At 43.4% G+C, this 20,352-nt stretch overlaps 2 protein-coding genes across 3 annotated transcripts; both read right to left on the bottom strand.

Annotated features, from left to right (window-relative positions):
* Positions 1 to 1,147: 1,147 nt before the first annotated feature.
* LOC122867458 (transmembrane protein 100-like) lies at positions 1,148 to 6,820 on the bottom strand. The gene is made up of 2 exons (XM_044178270.1): positions 6,695 to 6,820; positions 1,148 to 3,674 (listed from the first exon to the last, which is right to left on the bottom strand). Exon 2 carries the CDS (start codon positions 3,629 to 3,631, stop codon positions 3,158 to 3,160), a length of 474 nt encoding a protein of 157 aa, XP_044034205.1. The 5' UTR covers positions 3,632 to 3,674; positions 6,695 to 6,820; the 3' UTR covers positions 1,148 to 3,157.
* An 8,004-nt stretch (positions 6,821 to 14,824) lies between these two features.
* On the bottom strand, positions 14,825 to 19,712 carry LOC122867457 (TATA-box-binding protein-like). 2 transcript variants are annotated; one of them, XM_044178268.1, is made up of 8 exons: positions 19,517 to 19,711; positions 18,842 to 18,965; positions 18,595 to 18,751; positions 18,179 to 18,266; positions 17,137 to 17,228; positions 16,879 to 17,037; positions 15,885 to 15,976; positions 14,825 to 15,036 (listed from the first exon to the last, which is right to left on the bottom strand). In XM_044178268.1, exons 1-8 carry the CDS (start codon positions 19,562 to 19,564, stop codon positions 14,960 to 14,962), a joined length of 837 nt encoding a protein of 278 aa, XP_044034203.1. In that variant the 5' UTR covers positions 19,565 to 19,711; the 3' UTR covers positions 14,825 to 14,959. The 2 variants fall into 2 exon arrangements, with proteins under 2 accessions (XP_044034203.1, XP_044034204.1); XM_044178269.1 differs by lacking the exon at positions 16,879 to 17,037 and having other exon boundaries at positions 19,517 to 19,712.
* Positions 19,713 to 20,352: the final 640 nt, after the last annotated feature.

Here is a 20,352-nt window from a genome sequence, read left to right as displayed (position 1 = left end):
TTTAATTACCAAATGTGAGCCATGATTTAATTAATAACTTACGGGGTTTGGCGATAGTGCCACAGGAAGCACTAAGCCTCATAGCAGCGGTCATAATTATCTCATGATCAGGAGATCATTTAAATTTAATTTTAAATTTGAATTTTAACTGCTTTATATACTGTTGGGCAGTTTCATCTGCAGCAATGCATCATGGTCTATAAGGTCATCTCGTGTTTGCAGTGTCGCCGTCCTGTGAGAACCACGTATCAGAGAAACAGCCTGTTTTCAGCTCTGTGACGATTCGTTTCCCAGCTGATCCGAGGGGGGGTTAAAGAGTTTATTCAGCTTCAGGAGGAGGAGAGTTTCCTCAGCACGTGAAGGAAACTCTTCATCCTTCAGCTCGTCACAAACACCTGGAGATACGAGGTTTCAACTGCACAGGAAGGGGATGAAACACTGTGATCTGCGAAGTAACTGAAGCCGTCAGACAAACGCAGTGAGATGTAGCCGAGTGGAAGTAAAAAGATGCATAAAATGGAAATACATGGAAGTACCTCGGATTTGTACTTAAGTACAGTACTTGAGTAAAAGTACTTAGTTACATTCCACCACTGGGAGTCATCAGCAGAGCAGATTAGTTAGACGAAGTGATCTTTAATCATCAGTGGGTGATGGTCTGCTGCGGGGGGGGGTCTCAGTGTTGAATGTGGGCTCACTTCCTGTGAGGTTCTGGTGTTTTTCCACTTCGCTGCTTCTATTTTCACCCTCGCAGCTCTGTCACGCTCAGGGAGGAACTGTACCTCCTCCGAAGTGTCTGCAGGAACGACACTGAAGATCCACTGAGGTGATGCAACACTGCCCCCCCTCTCTCTTTCCGCTCCGTTTCTCACCCAACCCCCCCCCCCAAACATTCCCAGGATGCTGCACTCCAGTGGAGATAAAGTTAGCACTGCAGAAGTGACAACGCATTGTAACCGTTACCCGTCACCACAACCTCCTCCTCCCCCAAATGACGCAGCAAACCCCCCCGGTTTATTATCTGGTCGTGTGTCTGTGGGATGCTAGGCAACATAAACACAACTAAATATAACTGCTATAACTTTACAGTCTCTCCTCAACCTGCTCTGAATACAAACTCCTCAGTGAGGAAATTAAAACAAAGTCGTTCGTTCTCAGGTCGGGACTTTAATCTTGAGTTTAATAGAACAAACACTTTCACTCGTGTCTCCTGACACGGAATAAATAAGACAGGACACCTGTCCAAGGTAAAAGGAAGTGAGACGGCGTCAGATTGATCCTTAGTTAAACAGATAAACATTTACATGTGAACTCTTTAATACGGTGGAATACATGACATGTGGTTATTTTTCATCACTTTAGATCATAGTGCACTAGCTTAAACATACAAAGTGGCATGCATATCAGAGATTATCGCCATTCGTGAGCTCAGTACTCAGAACGTTAATCCGTGATTCAGCTGTCACAAAGTCAGAGTCAGTCTTTGACCTGTTGTTCGGCAGCGGGTTGTGTCTTCACAGGCATTCTCGTGATCCCACAGACAGCTTCTGCCTGCTCAGAAAGATGCGCCGAAACAAATCCAATATTTTCACCCCGAGGAACGCTACGTGATCGCAGGGTAACGTACGGAGTGCTGAGATCACAAATGAGACGAGAGACGAGACAAACTGTCTCAGAAAGAGAAACATCAACAGTAGAGTACCTTGTTAAATGTCTTTTATAGCTTATTAGCAGCATTTAGTTAGAGATACTGATACTGTCATTGATGACATCTAACCAACCATTTATTAGCAAAACATCTGCTGACTTTTTGATGAATCAATTAATCGTTGAGTCTATAAAATGTCCGAAAAACACGGAGCCGCTCGTGAGTCACATGGTAGTAAAACATCTTAAAGAGGAAACAATAAACTAATATGGACCTCTGACCTTCAGAATAAAAGCGGTGGGGGGTTAGATATTGTTAGGGGAACGTAATTTGTTATTTACACCCACTGAATGAATTCACATTTAAAACGCGTCCTCTCCTGTTTGATGCACGTAATACAGTAACTATCAGCCAATCAGAGCAGAGTATAAATTAGACAGTCCTGTGTGAGTGTTAATGAACAAGTGGCTTTTTTTGCACACTTTATCATGTTCCAAATTAAATTTAAAATTGATTACATTTACTTTTTGGGCAATTAATTCTACACATGATAACCCATAATGACAATTTTAAAAAACAAACAAATCAAAACTGAAATCTCTGTTTTCAGTCTTCAGAGCCTTTGTTATGACACGAGTGCATCCTGTTTGCTTTGACTATCTTCGAGATATCAACAGATCCTGCAACTGACTGGCCATGAGCCAAGTCACTGTTTATGTGAGGACAGAGTGCAGTCGAGGGGACGTATTTTGAGATATAACTTGTACTTTAAGAGGACAAAACAGTCAAAGATACGTTAGTGTTTCCGCTTTTCTTCTGACACCAGTTATTAGTGCTTTGCTTTTATTCTCAATGCCAGATGCAGATTCCAGGAGCCTTTCTTCAGTTTAGTAATCCCTCTGCACAGATTTCTGTGGCAATATTTCTTCTACCGTGTGACCCTCAGGGGTCACCGTAGAAAATGCCCATTACAGCTTCTCAGAGCTCAAGGTGACGTCTCCAAATAGCTTGTTTTGTCCCACCAACAGCCCAAAACCCAAATGATATAAAAACAGAGAAATGGGGCAGATTTGAGAAGCTGAAACCGGATGAATGTTTGGATTCATAAATGACCTAAATGATTTATCAAAATAGTTTTTTGAATAATCGATTGTTAAACGTCGTCTCAGCACTGGAGCTTTATAAAAGAAAGTTTAGCGCCTGTCCATCGTCCAGCACTTCCAGTATAGTTTTATTTTCTGCTGCTGAATCATCCTGCAGGCTGCCATGTGTCCAAACACTCTGCGGAGTCATCGCCACCTCAGACGGACGAGACCCTGCAGCTTCACCAGTTCATGTCCCTGTTAAACTTTACATTGTTAGTCTGGTGCGTTCAGGTTCACTGTGTCCCTGAAGTTAATCATCTGAACCACCAGCGTGACTTTTCGGATAAAACGAGCTTAAACTTGAACTCCGCTCAGGACTGGATCGTCTAAAGTTCCTAATGGGTATTTTCCTCTGCAGCGGCGATCAGGCCACGCAGTATCCCTGGCTGGCCAGGAGGGCGGTCTGGCTCTCCCTCCGTTTGTCCTTCTTCTTCCTCAGTCGGACCCTCCAGCAGATGGCGCTGGAGCCCAGCAGGCCCAGTCCAGCAGACAGCAGCACCAGTCCCAGCACCGAGATGGTGGACCCATGGGAGTTGAAGGTGTACGCCACCGCCGTGACCACGATGCCGGCAATGAGGACGACCACGCCGAATGGCACGGTGCAGCGGTAGCAGGACATCTCGGCGCCGCCAGTGGCCGCCATCAGTTGGACCTCGTTGAGGTGCGGGACGTGCGCTGTCACGACGACGCTGTGGTCCTTCCTGGGCTTGTCCCGACTCAGCTTCTCGGCAGAGATTGATTTCGGCATCCTCATGGCGCTCCTGGGGATCCTGGCGCCACCTTTGCTGTGCAGGTCGTCCGGCATGGTGATCTTACTGGCGAGGAAGAGGTGGGCCATCTCGATACTGATGTCAGCGATCAGCCAATCACAGAACAGCTAGCTGAAAACAGAAAATTAAAGAGGTGTTGAGGATTCTGTCTCTTGTGTTGACCTCAGTCTAAAGATCTGATTGTCAACGGGCCTCTGGCACAGCTACAGTGGCCTGACGTAAATGAGACGATTATGATAAATAAAACAAGTTTTAAGTTTTAGTTAAGAGATACTAAATTACCATTTAAGCCACTGAAAGAATAAAACTGCGTAATAATTCGCTTTTGTAGTGTCAGAATGAGTCATTTTAGCCTTTTAGCAAAAACTTGTAAAGCCAAAAGGTTTGATTGAACACCAGTTAATCTGCCATCACGACTGGGCGAAGTACTTTGATTCATTTTGGTTTTTACACAATGTGTCAATGTAACGTCTACATCGTGGAAATCAAGTTATTACAGTCGGATTCTGCTTGGCTCGATTTGTTGCTGCCATGTAGCCGAGTAGCTAACGCTAGCTAGCCAGCTGGGATATTAAGGTGAAGGTTCAGCTTTATTGTCATAATCAGGACTACAGGATGAAATGCAGCTGCAGCCCCCTCCACACTACACACAGAACATGTAGATATTCAAATATTTAAAATAGAACAGAATAAAACAATAAAATACGCACTAAAATAGAACAAAGTATATAAAAGTAACACTAAAGGAAGCAATAAAAAGGACATACAGTTACATGTGTATATATAATCAGGCAGGAGCAGAGTTTCAGCCCTGCCTGTGATGAATCGGATCATTAAAGTTATTATTAAACTGAATGTCGGTTTGCTGCTGAGTTGAATCCTCTGGTGCTGACAGTCCAGAGCTGTATGTGATAACCTGCTGACAGCCTTTGCAAGTGTACAGGTCTTTTATTACTCTTTCTCAGCTGTTTTGCACATGTTTTTAGTCTTTCACGAATCGTCGCCAAGCTTTTGGTCACGACTGGCTGTAGAAGAAAGCACTTTACAGAAAAATCCTTAACGAACCTACGAGATGGATCACAGGGGACAACCTTACCGGGACAACCTCCAAGTTCTGTCTAAGTTTGGTGACATTAGACCTTTTCAGATAAGTTGAGGCATCACAGCATTTTCATGTGTTGACAAAGCTCTCCTCCCTCTTACTTAGGAGTGACTGCTGCGGTGCTTCCATGATGTTGATTACACTAATGTGAAACAGAGTGTTGAGATTTCGCTGACAGCAAATCAACATGACAAACAACAGCAGGTCAGAAAACAGGGAGGCGTCTCGCTCAAATACGATCCAACATAAACCGGGGAGAATTAGATAGATCCCGTCTCTGAATTAGATATTCAGAGACGGGAAATATATACTAGAATAGAATAAGAGAAATACACTGTCCAAAGCATTTTGGTGGGGTTTTTTTGTCTCATGATGAACGAACAGTTGAAGCTGTTTCTGCGGCCGAAGCTGAGAGGAAAAGTTCAGACAGTCTGAGCAACAAAAAAAGGCTTGAAGAAATGAAATCTGACCGAAATGTTGCATTTATGATTTACTGAGCTCTTTACTGAGTTTGTTAGAAGGCAGCAGGTTAACTGCGCAGCATCTGTTTCCGCGGCGATCTACCCCAGTTACCATAGTGATGTACCTCGGTTAAATCTGAGCCAGGTTTGTGATGCCGGGAAACCAGAGCTAAACTCAAAGATGGCTGGATAACCCACCAGTGTGGCTTCGCGAGACAGGGACCTGATCATCAGGAGACAACCATCCACTGTCTGGCTCCGAACTCAGAAGAGCTCTGAAGCTTTTCTTTCCTTGAAGAGGTCACTTTGAGACAGTCAGGATAAAGGGAGACAGTCGGACAGCCGGACAGTCTGATGTCTGTCTGTCCAGCTGCGCTCTGTCCGTGGGGACGTGTGGTTGTTGTTGTGATGGATTGTGATATATAGCGGGGCTGTTTTTAACGATTATTTATTGGTTAGTCTAGCCATTGATGGGTGAAATTTGGAAAAATGTCCAAACTTACATCTTCCACTGTCTTTTTTTTGTCCGACCAAGAACTTGGTCTGCTTTAATATAAGTACGGTGTTTCTCTTATTGTGTAGCAGGAGGTCACAATCAGAACCTACTAACACAGAGAGGCTGGTTAAGGTGGATTTGTTCTCCACTACATGGATAAAATGACACTTTCAAGAATTTATTTTGACAGAAATATTGAGAATCACTAGAATTGTGCCTGATTTGGCTGACTGGAGCCGCCCTGTTTCCTCTGGACGGTGAGTCTGTGATGAGTGATGGCTGCACTGCAAAATAAGTCCACCTTAACTAGTCTAATTGAACAGAGGACAGAAAGGAGAGAATTTAAACATTAACATCCCAGCGTTAAGCTTTAATGCAGATTCCATTAATAATTCAAAGTTTCAGCCACCAAATCCTGACTTTCCATCTTGCAAATTAAGAGGAAAAGAAAAGTTATTCAGACATTTAACTTTCTAAGGTCTTTAAGTTTGATAGTGTTAAGACTCTGATGTCACAGCTTCCAATGACTTATTTCTGATTCTTATTTGAGCCCTAATCACTCAGACCCTCCCTCCATTACTGTGAAAATCCAGTTTGTGCGTAAAATCTTGTCTCACATTTGTGAAAATAATGATTCTGTGCATTAAAAATAAAACCGTCATCGTCCTGTAATTTGTGCACGCGCCTCTTCATACAAAAACCCTTAAATATCTTAATTGAATGCCTTGATGCCAGATCCCCTTAAAGTCAGGTATTAGTTCACGTCAGAGCAGGAGGAGCATTTCTAACATTTAATGTTGTTAAGCATCAAAATGTTTTAAAGGGAGTTTTTCTGTTCGCAAATGAAACTTTAAGGAGATTCCCCTCAGTGCTCTGAGATCAGCAGTCTGTAATGATGTGACCACGGAGAGAAAATACTGCAGAGCTGCTGGTAGCACACACACACACACACACACACACACTGATTTAACACTGTGTTTCTGCTGTTAAACCTGACTGTTATCACTGCAGGTTGATACGTTTGAATGCCACTTGCTTTCTGTCCTGGAGGAAGAAAAGTAAAAACACTTACAGGTGAAGTGTGCAGCTCCATTCCTTGTGTGTTTTCTGTTTGTCTGAAACGAACTCAAACGGTCAGACTGTCCTCGGCTCTACAGGTCGCGCCTCTGCTCTTCAATCTGCATCGTCCTGACTGCAGGAATAAATGGGGGAATATGGCTATCAATAGAAAAACGGGGGGGACTGCCCTCCCCCACACCTCCCCTCCATACCACCTCCTACTGGTTTTAACTCTTTCCTCCCTTCAGCTGGTGCTCTGTCACTAGCACACTCTGTAAATCCACTGGCTGTTCCTTTAAATAACCTCTAACTTTTCTGTTAAACCTCCTCAAAATGAGTTAAGGGACTTATAGAGGAGGAAAATACCTTAATTTGCCATTTTACCAGACCACCTTAAATAACATCTTCACTTTTGAAAGTTTACTGTCTAATAAAAAGTGAAACATCGAGGCAGACCAACGTGTTCAGAGGCTCATCATGTGGACATTTAAGAAGCAGATGTGTTTCAGTACGTGGGCTCAGACTGTGGAGTTGTTTAAAGGATGAGGATTTTATATTAATTTAGTACAGACTTGTCCTTGTCTGGGTCACATTTGTTCTCCCAGAATCCCCCTGCAGCCCCCCGGGAGACCCCCGCCCTCCGGTCGAAAGCCACTCAGCACCCGGCCCTGCAGAGTTTAACATCTGGGAGGAATCAGCTGAGACAAACAGCTGAGGTTTATTTATCATCCTGATCCCTGTTGTCCTCTAAAGCCTCCAAACAGCTCCAGTCCCACGTCCTCGGTGGTCCGAGGCAGAGTTTCTGTGGAGACGAAGGACAGCAGAAAGAATCATTTGAAGACTCAAACACAGAATCAGCTCCTTCGAACAACGCAGCGTGCTAACAATTTCCTGTGTCCTGCTGTTGTGTGGGAAACCGCTGGCTGTGTGTGCAGCGTCGGACATTTTGTCTAGAAGAGACGCTGACAAACAGCCCGTTGAGCCAGTACAGAAATCCCAGTGAAAAGACTTCTCGTGTGGTTTTGTCAGCTCGTTTCTGAATATTATAAGAGAGGAATCGTTTCATTAGAGCTGCTCATCATGCGATCAGTCGGCTGCGGGTGGTTCTGGTTAACAGCTGACCTTGTGGAGGTCTTGTGTCTGCAGGAGGTTTCTCTGCTCTGGCATCCTTTCCCTTCAAACTCCCAGCCAGCCCGCGCTGCAGGTGCAGCCTAAATAGCACAAAGGGAAGTTACAGTTCCACTTTTCAGTGCAGTTTTGCTGACTTCACGCTCATGTTGTTCTCTGATCCCGAGAGGACGAGTTGCTGAAACATCTTCTCCCTGTTCAGCCTCCAGATGTCTGGTTTCTGTGTTCCAGCAGATTTAAAGAAATAATTCTCTTTATTATCGCAGGACAAATGTCTGAACTTGCTCATCCACACTGTCACAGTGTAAAATAGTAAAATATGCAGAAAACCAAAAAGAATTATAAAATTCATACAAAAAGCAAAGCAAGTTTTTGACCACTAGTAGTGTTTGTATCGTGCATGGGCACGAGCGTACGGGCGACGGCGTTTACGCCACTCCGCTCCGCTGATCAACAGATGGTGGAGAAGAAACACAACAACGTCCCCACAGAGATGACGGCGTCCACACACACGAAAACTAAACCAACATACTTCAGCGCTTGCATTTGTGTTTCCTTCCACCCCTCAGAACAGGTAACACCCACCCACGACATTCAGCAACCAATCAACAGGACATTAACAACCATGTGACAGTGACACGCGATGAATTCACATTTACAGAATTCATCACACGTCAGCATCGCCATTTCAGTAAGCGAGCCCAAAGCTACATCTGTTTACGGTCATGTGACAGCACAAAGGAGGAAGTCAGGTGACGCTGTTATAGAGCGACAGAGTCAGTGTCGGGACGAGGTCGGGTGGATCAACGAAACATCAGACTTTAACAGGACAGACTGCCTGAATCACACGTTTACATTGCAGTCATGGCAGCGACGGCCCTCTAAATTTAGCAAAGTACAAAGTTGGTCATTTTAACCCAAACCATGATGTTTCCTAACTCACCAAGTCATTTTTGAGCCTAAACGTAACCAAAGCTTAACCACAGCGTCACCGTAAAACAGTAATCAGTGATCTGTAACGGTGATGTCAACATTTCTGTTGCGATGTTTCATTTGGAGGACTTGGAACAATACACTTTAAGCTGTTTTAAATGTGTTTTGGCCACTTGGGGGCAATGCAACACGTTGTAAACACAACACTGACACGTTATCAACTTTTAAGTTGACAGCAGCTGCTGAGGGAAACATCTGGCTCTTTAGCAGCTAGATGCTCCGCTATGTTCAGCAGCTGCTCTCTGACTGCGCTGTCTGCTGCTGAGCAGGTAGCGTTCAGCGGCCTTTTACAGCTTCTTCTCTGGAAAGCAGGTCGATGACAGCGGAGAGGCCGAACCAGTAAAAGTGCTGTGAAGCTAAAATGACCTAAAAGAGGCTGAAAAGCTCCGTAGAGCTGAAACTGTGAGAATCGTCTGTGTGTTCATCACTACGAGGGACACCTTTCAACCGAGTGTGAAGTGACAGAGTCAAGCTGGGCTTTCCCAAAGAGACACAGGTGTTATCCAGTGTGTCTCCTCCTGTTACCTCAGAAGGTGGAAACAAATACAAAAAGATTAGATTTATGTGCTTTAATGCGGTTTAAATCTCCACTCTCGCAGCTTCTGCAGAGTCCAGCTGGGCACATCTGGCCTTATTTTCAAACCCTGAGCAGACTTTTGCTTTTGCAGATGATCCTCTCGGGGGTCAGTGAGGGCCCGCAGGGCCCCCGGTGAGTCCTTTGATCCAGATCGAGGGGTCACCACAGCAGGGCCTGAAAGAGAGGCTGGAGCTGTTGAGAGACCCAGTTAGCTGGGAAACCAGGCACCTACTAATGTGTACAGATATAAAGTCATTTCATATCTGTTAATGTCTCCCTTTATCCTGACTGTCTCTAATGTTTGTCCCAGGAGAGACGCAGTTCTTCAGATCTAATTTACATTCAGTTTCCACTTGAGTGAAATTGATTACATTTTTCATTTCCTGCTCGCAGTCCTAGTGGCTCTCTGTGTTCACATAATATTATTTCCCCAAAGGATGTCTTGTGGTTTTTGAAGTGTTTCTCTCCAAAGCAATCAGACCAAAATGAGATGTTTAATGAATGAATGGAGATTGATTTTCCTTCCTGGCCCATTAGACGTCTGTCCAGGGACGTGGATGAGTGTTAAATCACTTCCTTCCAGGATCCATTTCTGGGTTAGGGATGATGTGACTTATTTGCTTTGGCTCCATCTCTCTGGAGACATCCTCCCCTGCTTCCTCTTTACAACAGATGGTTACAGGCTGTGCATGTAAAGTGGTGAGGTTAGCAGCTATTGGAGCGCACAGGACTGCGTTTGTGCTCTTCTGTTCCTTCCTGTGAATACAGGTGTGTTCACTGAGCCACAGTCAAACTCCAGCTTTGTAATCTTACATGCTGTTCGTTTTCTTTGGCGGAAAAGTTGACTTTGCATTTTGGTAGCTTCACGTGGCCCAGAAACTAAGACTAAACTTTTATTAAAGTGTGGAGTCACACCAGCAGCCCCATGAGGCTTCAGTGCTCTTTACAGACCTGGAAACAAAACTGTTGAATTGATGAAAAATGGCAGAAAAATATTTGTATTCGTAGATGTTTTCTAGTAGTGGAGTGAAAAATGTAAAATCTGGCGCCACAGAAAAGGTCAAATCAGCCTCAGCTCTGCTTAAAGTATCATTCTGCTTGTCATCAAACCCCATGTGCAGGCCCAGACCAACTCTCAGGTCTGCGGCTCTCAGCTGCGAGCCCATTGGTTCCTGCTGAAGATCTTTAAAAACTCCTCACAGATCTGTAGTTTGATGTTTAAAAAGGCTCAGTAGTTTCCTCAAACAGCTGCTCGCTGTAGTTTTTATCAGACCAACAGGAGGAAACAGAGCATCTGTTGGGGACTATTTCCAGCGGCGGATGAATCCACATGTGGTGCTGTAGTGAGTGTTTGGGGCAGCAGGACGGTGTGTGTGGGGCTGAGGCAGAATAAACTACAGTGTGTGTGTTCGTGGTGATGAAGGAACATGTCACCCAGTGCAGCAGAGCGGCTCGCTGATGTGTTTTAATAGTTTTTGGACAACGATGGAGGAAGAAGATCCATCAGCTGTGATTTACACACACACACCTGTTAGCAGAGACGTTCATGATGGTTTGAGTCTGAACATGGGAATTAATGACAAGAAATAAAATATATAATATCACCAATTTTTTAAAATGTCCTCCTCCTCTTTAAAAACAGAAACACTAAAGTAAAAAAGTGAGTCAAAGATAAGAGGCAGCAGAAGAGAGAGTGAAAAGAGTGGAGGGCATGTGACAGAGGAATACAGGATGTGTTCCTGTCAGCATGATCATCATTTGGTATTATTAGGATCAGAGGAAAGTGAGGATGTTATTAGAGAGAGAAATAGATGAGCCAAATAGAGAAAGAGTAACAGGATGTGAAAAACTGAAACAGATTACATAAAAAAGGGGGAAGGTCACAGGTGCTCGATGAAAGGTCACGGAAATGATTATGTAAAAGAACTTGACAAATAAACTTAAAAAGGCATGACCAAAATGTAGTCTTACACATTTTTATGACCTAGAATTACCAGCTAAAACTAAAAGTGACTAAAACTAATATATGTTTTGTAACCAAAATGAAACTTAATCAAGATCTTGCATTTCGTCAATTAAGTGGAAAATAATGGAGAGACACTGTGGAGACAGGAGGAGGAAGTATCAGAGAAAGGACGGTAGAAGGAGCTCCAGGTCTCAACAGGGGAGGAAGCGTTCCCATAATTCACTGTTTTCATGTAGGATTCATCATGTCAGCCGCAGGATTATCTCACTTCCTGCTGCTCAGTGTCAACACGCCGGCCTGCAGCCCCGGAGAGCAGACAGGAAGGACTTCCAGCTCAGAGGTCAGCAGGTCACCGAAAACACTCTCACTAGAAACACCGACTGTCAAACGAGATGTTGTAGAGACCTTCTGAAGTCCATCCTTTGGTGCAGAGTGAAATGTCTCCTTCCGTGCTTTGATCTGGAAACCTGTGCTGCCCTCCCTGGAACATTAACATAGCTACCTGTTAGTTTAAGCTCCCAGGTTGTCCCCCTCGTTCCCTAACGTCACGTCTTGTTCCCTTGCACCTGTATATGTATCGGTACGCACTGTACTGATGCACCGTTAGAACAGATAAGCACACTGTAAATTGGAAAGAATTACGCTGTGCGTTACGGGCCGTAATCTAAAGCATTGCTGTAACAATCGACCAATCAGAGCTTCGTAGGCTGGATTAAGAATGGGGGAGTCGTCTTCATAGCTAGCTAGCTTCATTCATGAAAAGTAGTGAGAGAAAAATGGCCACAGAAATGGAGTGTGGATTAGATGTTTGCAGGTTGTTTTAAGTCGACGTACAGAAATAACAACTCTTAACATATTTCTTCAATCATCATGAAAAACATTAGGATGACTGCTTCTAGCAACAGCTACCACAACTTCTACGTCGACTGAACATTACGTCAACAAGACAAACAGGTTTAGTGAGAGCAAAATAACTCAGCCAATATGAACACAATGTCTGACTGAAGTGAATTCAGTCTCATTATCAGGCTGGTCAAGGTTTGGTCAACGAAAACTCGCTCTCGTGTTTTGGAGGACACAATATTATTTATTCTCTATTTGGATCCTGTTAGCTTCCGCAAAGTGGTCGCTAGTCTTCCTGGACTCCACACAGAAACAATGAAAACAACAACAATTTCACATCGCATAGAACCAATAAAACAAGAAAAGGAAAAACAAGTATAAAAGACAGATACAAAGAAAATAAGTCAAATGACTCTACAAATGAAAAACAGTAACCTACAAGGATAACAAAAGGGTTCCGAAACATCAAAAAACTAAATAACATCTATGTGACATTCATCAATTTAGTGACTTTTTGAAACAAAATGTGTTTGATGTTAGTGGGTTTGATATTCCAGTGCTCACCTAATGTGCGTTATACCTCTGACAAAAACCAGTATATACTGTAGTAGTTTTTCAAAAAACCAGGGGGTCCCCGTTGTGGCTGAGGGGCCTGAAAATAAAGGTACAGAAGTCCCAGAAGACAAACCTCGTTTACCAAAGCAGCAGAGAACAGTAGGTGAGCCGAGGCGCCGCGAGTGTCTGACCCCCCCACAGCTCCTCGCTTCATCATCACCTGCCTGTTTCACTGATTATTTGGTACAAACTGACCTGTTTAAGAAGTGGAGCGTCAGCCAGATGTTTCCTGGTGTGTGTGCAGCAGATGGCTGGCAGACGAGCTAATAGCTAACTCACTGAACACACACATGCAGCAGACGGAGCAGCAAACTGCTGCTGTTAGTACGTCACATGGGGATTTGAGGTTTTAGACTGAAAATCACAGTCACACACTTCAGAGGCAAACTATTTACTTTTTACGCCATTACATTTATCAGACAGCTGGAGTTTACTTTTTAGATTCAAATGTTATATTCAAGAACCACATAAAGAAACTCTAGGTGGTTCTGGTGTTCTTTTAGGATGCTCTAAAGGAAAACTGAGAACTCCTCCTTGATGACCACAAGAATGACTTAAAGAAACCTTAGAACTGAGGTCCCATAGACCTTCCTGACCACTAGAACATCGTAACGACCCCTTGAACCTCTTAAAGGAACAAAAGAACTACCTAAAGAATGTCTAGACCCTCCTCAATAACCTCTAGAACGCTAAAACTACCTAAGGGACGCTAGAACAATTTAGATGTTACTCCATTACATTCATCTGATGGCTTTAGTTACTGTTTACTTTTTATTTTCACATTTTACATTCAAGAATCACCTAGAACCACATAAAGAACCTCTAGAACATCCTAAAAGAACACCAGAACCACCTAAAGGAAAACTAAGAACTCTAGTACCGTGATGACCTCAAGAAGTATCTACAAGACCCCTAGAATGACTTAAAGAAACCCTCGAACTAAGGTCCCATAGACCTTCCTGACCACTAGAACATCGTAACGACCCCTTGAACCTCTTAAAGGAACATTACAACTACCTAAAGGAGCTCTAGAACCTCCTCAGGGACCACAAAAGCCCCCCGTTCACTGTGTGTATGGACTGTGATAACAACAGAAATGACAAGGGCCTTTAACGGTGATTTAAATTGTTGTTTTTGTGCGGACCCCAGCAAGAATAGAAACTACTTTGTGAAAGCCAATGGGGATTCAAATTAAGAATAAAGAATAAACGAGGCCCTGCAGTATTACCTGGTCTTAAGGCCCTGTCTGGAAGAAGGCTCCAGTGTCAAAAACTAGATTTACCTTTATTATTCAGGTTTAAATTGTGTTAGTAAGCAGTTTAATGAATTCGCTTGAAAGTGACATGATACATACACAATGCACAGAGAGGTGTTGGTGGTACAGGGTGTCTTTAGGGGCCCAAAGCATATTTTTGCCCCTGTGCCCCCAAGTGGGTTAATCCAGCCATGGTGTACGTAGTAATATAATACAAAATGTCATCAGGAACTGTGAAAAACACTTTCCTTTCTGATAACTGCAGAGTTTTGGACAATTTATTCAAACAAACTTCCAATTTTCAGATTCTTTGAATTAAATAAACCGATTCTCAGACATTACATGGATATTACCTTGGACCATGGAGTCCTTGTTGCACCCTTAACCTGTGTTCATTGGTTGAGTTTTACACAAGCCAACCTGCAACCATACTGTCATCGAGTGGTGGTGAGAGGAACTACAATTGACACTAGCATAATACCTTGCTCAACCTATTGAGCTTCAAAGGGGAGCAATTCTCGGGCAGTATAGTTACTTATCTGTAGCCTCAGACCTGAGTAATGTAACTGTCTGCATAGGTAGACAGTTGCTGTCAGAGCTATCAGCAACGATACCTGCCCTCTTCCCCAAACCCCACAGTCCGCCCCAGACCGTCTGCCTGCCTTAGTCAACACCAAGAAGTTATCAATACTCAAGTTTGAGACATAGATCCTGAAGTCTGTGTTATTTTCAACTTTAAATGAATCATCTATATTCAAGTCTGAACCACTGAGGGAAAGACATTCATTTATTTCCTTTAAGGATGTTGACACCTGTTCAACAATTACTCAAAAACAGTCTATTTTGTAACGTAAGTTTTGAAATGAGCAGCCGCTCCTGTCAGAGTTTGGTGCATCGCTCTTCACTGCCTCCTGAAGCAGCTCAGGACCGGATAGATGATATTAAACGCTTCGTAGACCTCAGCTTCCTTTTTAGCCCCTGGAATTTAACACAAGACTTCAAAATTAGAACTATTTCACAGTGAAGTTAACACAGGTTCTACAGATCCAGGGACATTAAAAGAAAGTGATCACACAAACTACCTGAAGGACCCCTAGACCCCCACCCCCTCCAGTGACCTTTAGGATATCTAAAAGGACTCCTAGAACCTTCTCAATCACCACAAGACCATATTAAACATCCCCTAAAACCTCTTTAAAAACCCATTGAATCCAGTCAGACCCCTAGAACTTCTTAAAGGAACACTAGAACTAAGGACTTAGATACTCCTCAGTGACCCCTAGAACTTCCTCAATGACTACTGGAACATTGTAAGGACCCCTTGAAACTCTTAAGGGAACACTACAACTACCTAAGGAACTCTAGAACCTTCTCAATGATCATTTGAACCTCCTAAAATAACACTTGAACCTCTTAGGGAACACTAGAACCACCTAGGCACCTCTAGAATAAACTCATTGACCATTAGAACCCTCCAAAGGAACAACAGAACAATGTAAATGACCCCTAGAACCTCCTCAGTGCCCACAAGAACTTCATGTAGGAACACTAGAACTACGTGAAGGACTTCTAGAACCTCCTCAAAGCCCACTAGAACCTCCTGACGGAACCCTAGAACCTTCAAGACACCATTTTATGTTTCCGGTGGATTTCTGCTGCTGCTCATGATCAGCGTGGATGCTCGCAGTGCATTGTAGATATGATTATTGACACAAATCAATTGTTGCTCTCAGTGTGTCTGCGCCTGATCAAGCTTGGCCGCTCTGCTCTGTGGTATCACATGATCAATAACCTGGGATATGTGGACACAAACACAGCTAAGTTACCGCTCAAACACATCTTCCCAGATGAAAAGATGGTGGCAGTTATGCCAGGCGTCACGTTGTAGTGGAGGGCAGGAAACAGCTCTGGTTCATAACTGTGGAGAGTGAAAAACAAAATCTGACTCAGTATCTGTGTTTAAATGGAGACTTCACCGATAATCAGAGTAACTCTTAATTCACAAGACATCAGGTGAAGACAACTGTTTTCGACTGTGTTCACCAAGGTAATGTCCAAGATTCAATGGAAAAAACTAGTTTTCAAGTAGGCTCCGTTAGGACTATATGCCCACAGGGAAACCAACAAGCTCATAGTTATTGTATTATACATAAAGTTATTAAGTTCACATCATACAGGCAGCAGGAGATTTGTGTGATTTGAATGGCTGCCTTTGGAGATAATACGCTTACTAAGTACTAAGTACACTGGAGAAATAAACGGACGTGTGGTCGCATCTTGAAGCACGTCTCTCAAGATCTCGAGTCAGTGTTGATTGTTACATTTGTTTAAATGGAATCAAAATACAAAACATCAATGCCGTCGGGCGGCAGCAACCACTCGCTGTCCAACCATGTTGCTTACATGAGAATAAAAATGTCTCATGAGCGATCAGAATTCAGTGAAACTTGATTATTGAACAGGTGTAGAAGTAGACATGTAAAAAAGGAGATATTGTGGTTTTAGTAGCAGTTAGCGATGGAACTGAAAAGTCCTCATAGTGGGGTTGGTTGCCAGGCATGAGCGCTGTCCTAACTCTACAGTCAACAAACCTTAGCTGAGTCTTGTTAGCTTGTTAGCTAACGCGATGCAACATGTAAATCAGAAGGCTTTGATTTGCGTTTGTTTTTTCTTTGCATTTTTGATTGAGCTAGGCTACGTTTTCCCCTGCATCCAGTCTTTGTGATCATCTTATTGTACTTAAACACTTTCAGTCAGCAGGACCGGGTACATTCAGATGGACGATCGTGGCTCATGCAACCGCGTCCAGTGTCTCCTGACCTGCTGTTCTGATGGTGGGCCAGTCGCTCCAAACTGAGTGGGAAGGTGCTGCAACTGGCCACCAAATTCTGGATCTTAAAGTTCAGGAAACGGGCGGGGAAGCCCAGCTTCTGCACTATGCGGGCGTACTTCCTGGCCGCCAGCCGTGACTGCTCCTCACTGCACAAACACAGGGGGGGGGGGTCATACACTGTCCTGAAAACTGTCTTGCAGCACCACCGTTATTGGGGATAAGTCCAGACAGACAGGCAGACAGACCTTTTTGCTCCTGTACAGACAATAGTTCCAGATTTGTAGATTATTGCTGTGGTTCGTGGCTTACGGATCCTCATGATGAGTGCCTTGTAAATCTGAAACACAACAGGAAGCTTTACAGGTTGTTTTCCAAGCAGTTGGCCTCACCTTGGACTGTACGACACAGATTTGGTCTTGCTTAACAACTTAAATTGTTCTCTAACCTTCCTGTGGAGAAAATGAAGAGGTAAGGCTGGAATTATGGTTTTCTGAAGATACATGACGCTGTGGGTCTACACAGTGAAGAGTGTTATGGGTTACTGCAGGCTGCAGAGGTTCGCAGAGAAGCCAACACACACCTCCTAAATCTCAATAATGTGTGTGTCAAACACACTGATTGGCACATTCAAAATGGAAAAGAAAAACATATATAATGCAAAAAAATCTGTATAAAAGTATAAAAGAAACAGCCCTGCGAGTGTCTTGGAACTTCACGTTCGCCCACGCACAGCCCGGAGGAGCATGTTTTCCAGCCTGAAATCCCTAGAAGCTGCAATGTTCGTTACACCCCACTTTACAAAAATGTCTAACAGAACAAACATGCAAACAGTTTAGTTATTCTTAGAGCCTCAGTGCCGACTCAAATCAGAAAGTCATGTAAAATTATTGGTACCTGAAGCTTTGCTGATCTCAGTTCCCTCAGAGCTCACTAGAGGGGCCCTTCTCTGGTTACCCAAGTGAGTTTGGTTATAATTTGATTGAAAGCCAAGTTAATAAGAATATGCATTATGTAACCTTAATATGAAGTGAAATATTTAAGATGCTAAAAGTAGATTTTGACACAGGGCACTTCTACAAGACAGGGCTTCACGATCATGTGTAAATACAGAGAGAAAGCCCTTCAGTTTATTGTGCTTCAGTGCAGATTACCAAACAAACTAACAAGTATTACCCCTACAGGTCATCTGGGGCGCCTGAGCAGTTCCCAGTTTTATAAATAGCTGGAAGGGACCTAATTAAGTAGAGTCCATGTCTTTTTCTGGGTCCTGTTTTCAAGTTTCTGTACCTTTGGTCTGTACTCTACGTTCCACGCTTTGCAAGCAATTAAGTGCAGGTCCAGACAACAGCCCAGATTCACCGTGGAGATGACGTTCCTGCACGCAAACACACAAACACACAACACTGGACGTGGACTTTTACAACAACGCATGAATGCAGCATGACACACAGGACTAGTGAGTTCAGTCTCAGTCTGTGGAAGCAGGGCACTGAGGAGGACTGCAGACCTCGTGATGAGATCCTGTTTGTCAGCTACTGTTTCAAACATCAAGAATGAACATTCAATATGGACAAAAAGTCCAAATGGAAACCTATGATTTCATGACAAAATCCATCTGATGAGGAAGACTGTGTAATAACGCTGAAAGCTCCAGAACAGCTACTAAATGAACCCTGCGAGGAGATTGTTTTGTGGTGACCTACTGTATCTGTGGCATGTTTTCTGGCTGCTGTGTCACAGGTATCACGGGGGTCGTGGGACGAACGGGGGAGGCACCCAGCTCCGGCATGGACGACCCACCTGGGCGCTCGGCCGCTGCTGTGGAATTCTGGGAGCTGTAGTCCCGACTGGTGCTGCTGCCTGGCAACACGTTGACAGTTCTGCTCTCATTCTCTGCTCGTTTGTTTGGTTTCAGCTCAAACAAACAGTTTGGTTCAGTTGTTGTCGTACCTGTGTCATCCGGGCTGGACTCGTACAGTGTTAGGAGCTCATCAGGCAGTAAGCTGAGGAACAGCTTGTCGCCCAGCTCTTCGTTCACCTCCTCCTCCTCCTCCTCCTCCATCTTCGAGGAGTCCTGCAGCGAGAGAATACTGAGTGAGTTACACCATCAGTTGACAAATCTCATGAAATAAACCGACGATGAAGGGATCCTATTAACAAGAATTGTCTGAGCACAAAATGTGTATCAATCCGCCACTGAAAATAGTCCCCAACAAATGCACCATTTCCTCCTGTTTGAGTAACATTTGTTACTAGTGAGCAGCTGTTTCAGGAAATTACTGAGCCTATTTTTAAATTAAACTATATATTTGTGAGCTGTTTTTTTTAGATTTACATCTTCAGTAGGAACAGCAGCGGCAAGTTGAAAACATCTGAATAAAACTCTGCTGCACGTTACGGTTGCAGTGAAAACGATGGAGGCGGCTGCGACCGCAAATACAGAATCACAGCAGTTTCATCCTTTAAGGCAGGCGACATGTCAGCTGTTAACGCTGTCAGATCCAAGCAGCCATCAGTCCGAGTGAAAGCGCTCTGTGGACGATCCACTGTTTGAGGAGATACATGTCATTTGGGTGAACTGACCCTTTTTGTGCACAGAGTGGAGGAGCTGCAGCCTGTACTCACATTTGCAATGAAGTTATCAAAGTACCACTCCAGCGCTGACTCGCCCATGGCTGCAGATCCTTCCACGACGTTCCAGGGACCTGGTTTTAGTCCGTGACTAAATAAACTAAAGTTATTATTTCTGATCAGCTGAATCTGGTGGTATGTTTACATAAATGCTTACATTCAAACGGGTTACATCATGACAACACTGTTGCTAGGTGACAAAAGGTGACAGGGATGGACATTACCTTGCTCCTTTTTTTTTTAACAGCCTTAGAGGAGGAAGAAAAGAGTAGACAATAAAAACTTGTGAGCTCTCAGAAAATGTCCCCTTATAATGTTGTGAAGACTTTTCTACAGAACACAGTAAACATGACTTGAATGCAGCATAAGTGTCATAACGTTAAGTCAAGTACTGTACTTAAGTACAATTTTGAGGTACTTGAGTGTTAGTGTTACTTTATACACTATATTTCAGAGGGAAATAATATTGTGCTTTTTACTCCACTACATGAATGTGATAAACTGAGTTACTAATTACTTTACAGGTTCAGATGATAAATACAAAGTTTTGTCGATAAATAAAATGATATATAAATATAGATTAAGCTACCCAGCTCCACTTGTACCAGCTGCAACATTAAAGCGATACTTACATTAATCTACCAATGATTATAATCTAATAATAAAATAAACATTATTCTGAAATGAGCCATTTTGCATAATGAGTGCTTTTACTTTTGGTACTTTAAGTATATTTTGATGCTAACTTTTACTTAAGTAAATGATGTGAGTACTTCTCCCGCCACTGCTTGTTGACTTTATACATGTGCAAAGAATCAAAGATCCCAAAA

Source organism: Siniperca chuatsi, linkage group LG20 (genome assembly GCF_020085105.1).
Source record: "Siniperca chuatsi isolate FFG_IHB_CAS linkage group LG20, ASM2008510v1, whole genome shotgun sequence".
Lineage (NCBI taxonomy): Eukaryota > Metazoa > Chordata > Actinopteri > Centrarchiformes > Sinipercidae > Siniperca > Siniperca chuatsi.
The sequence above is the reverse complement of the archived record's forward strand: the minus strand, read 5'-3'. Positions and strand labels throughout refer to the sequence as shown.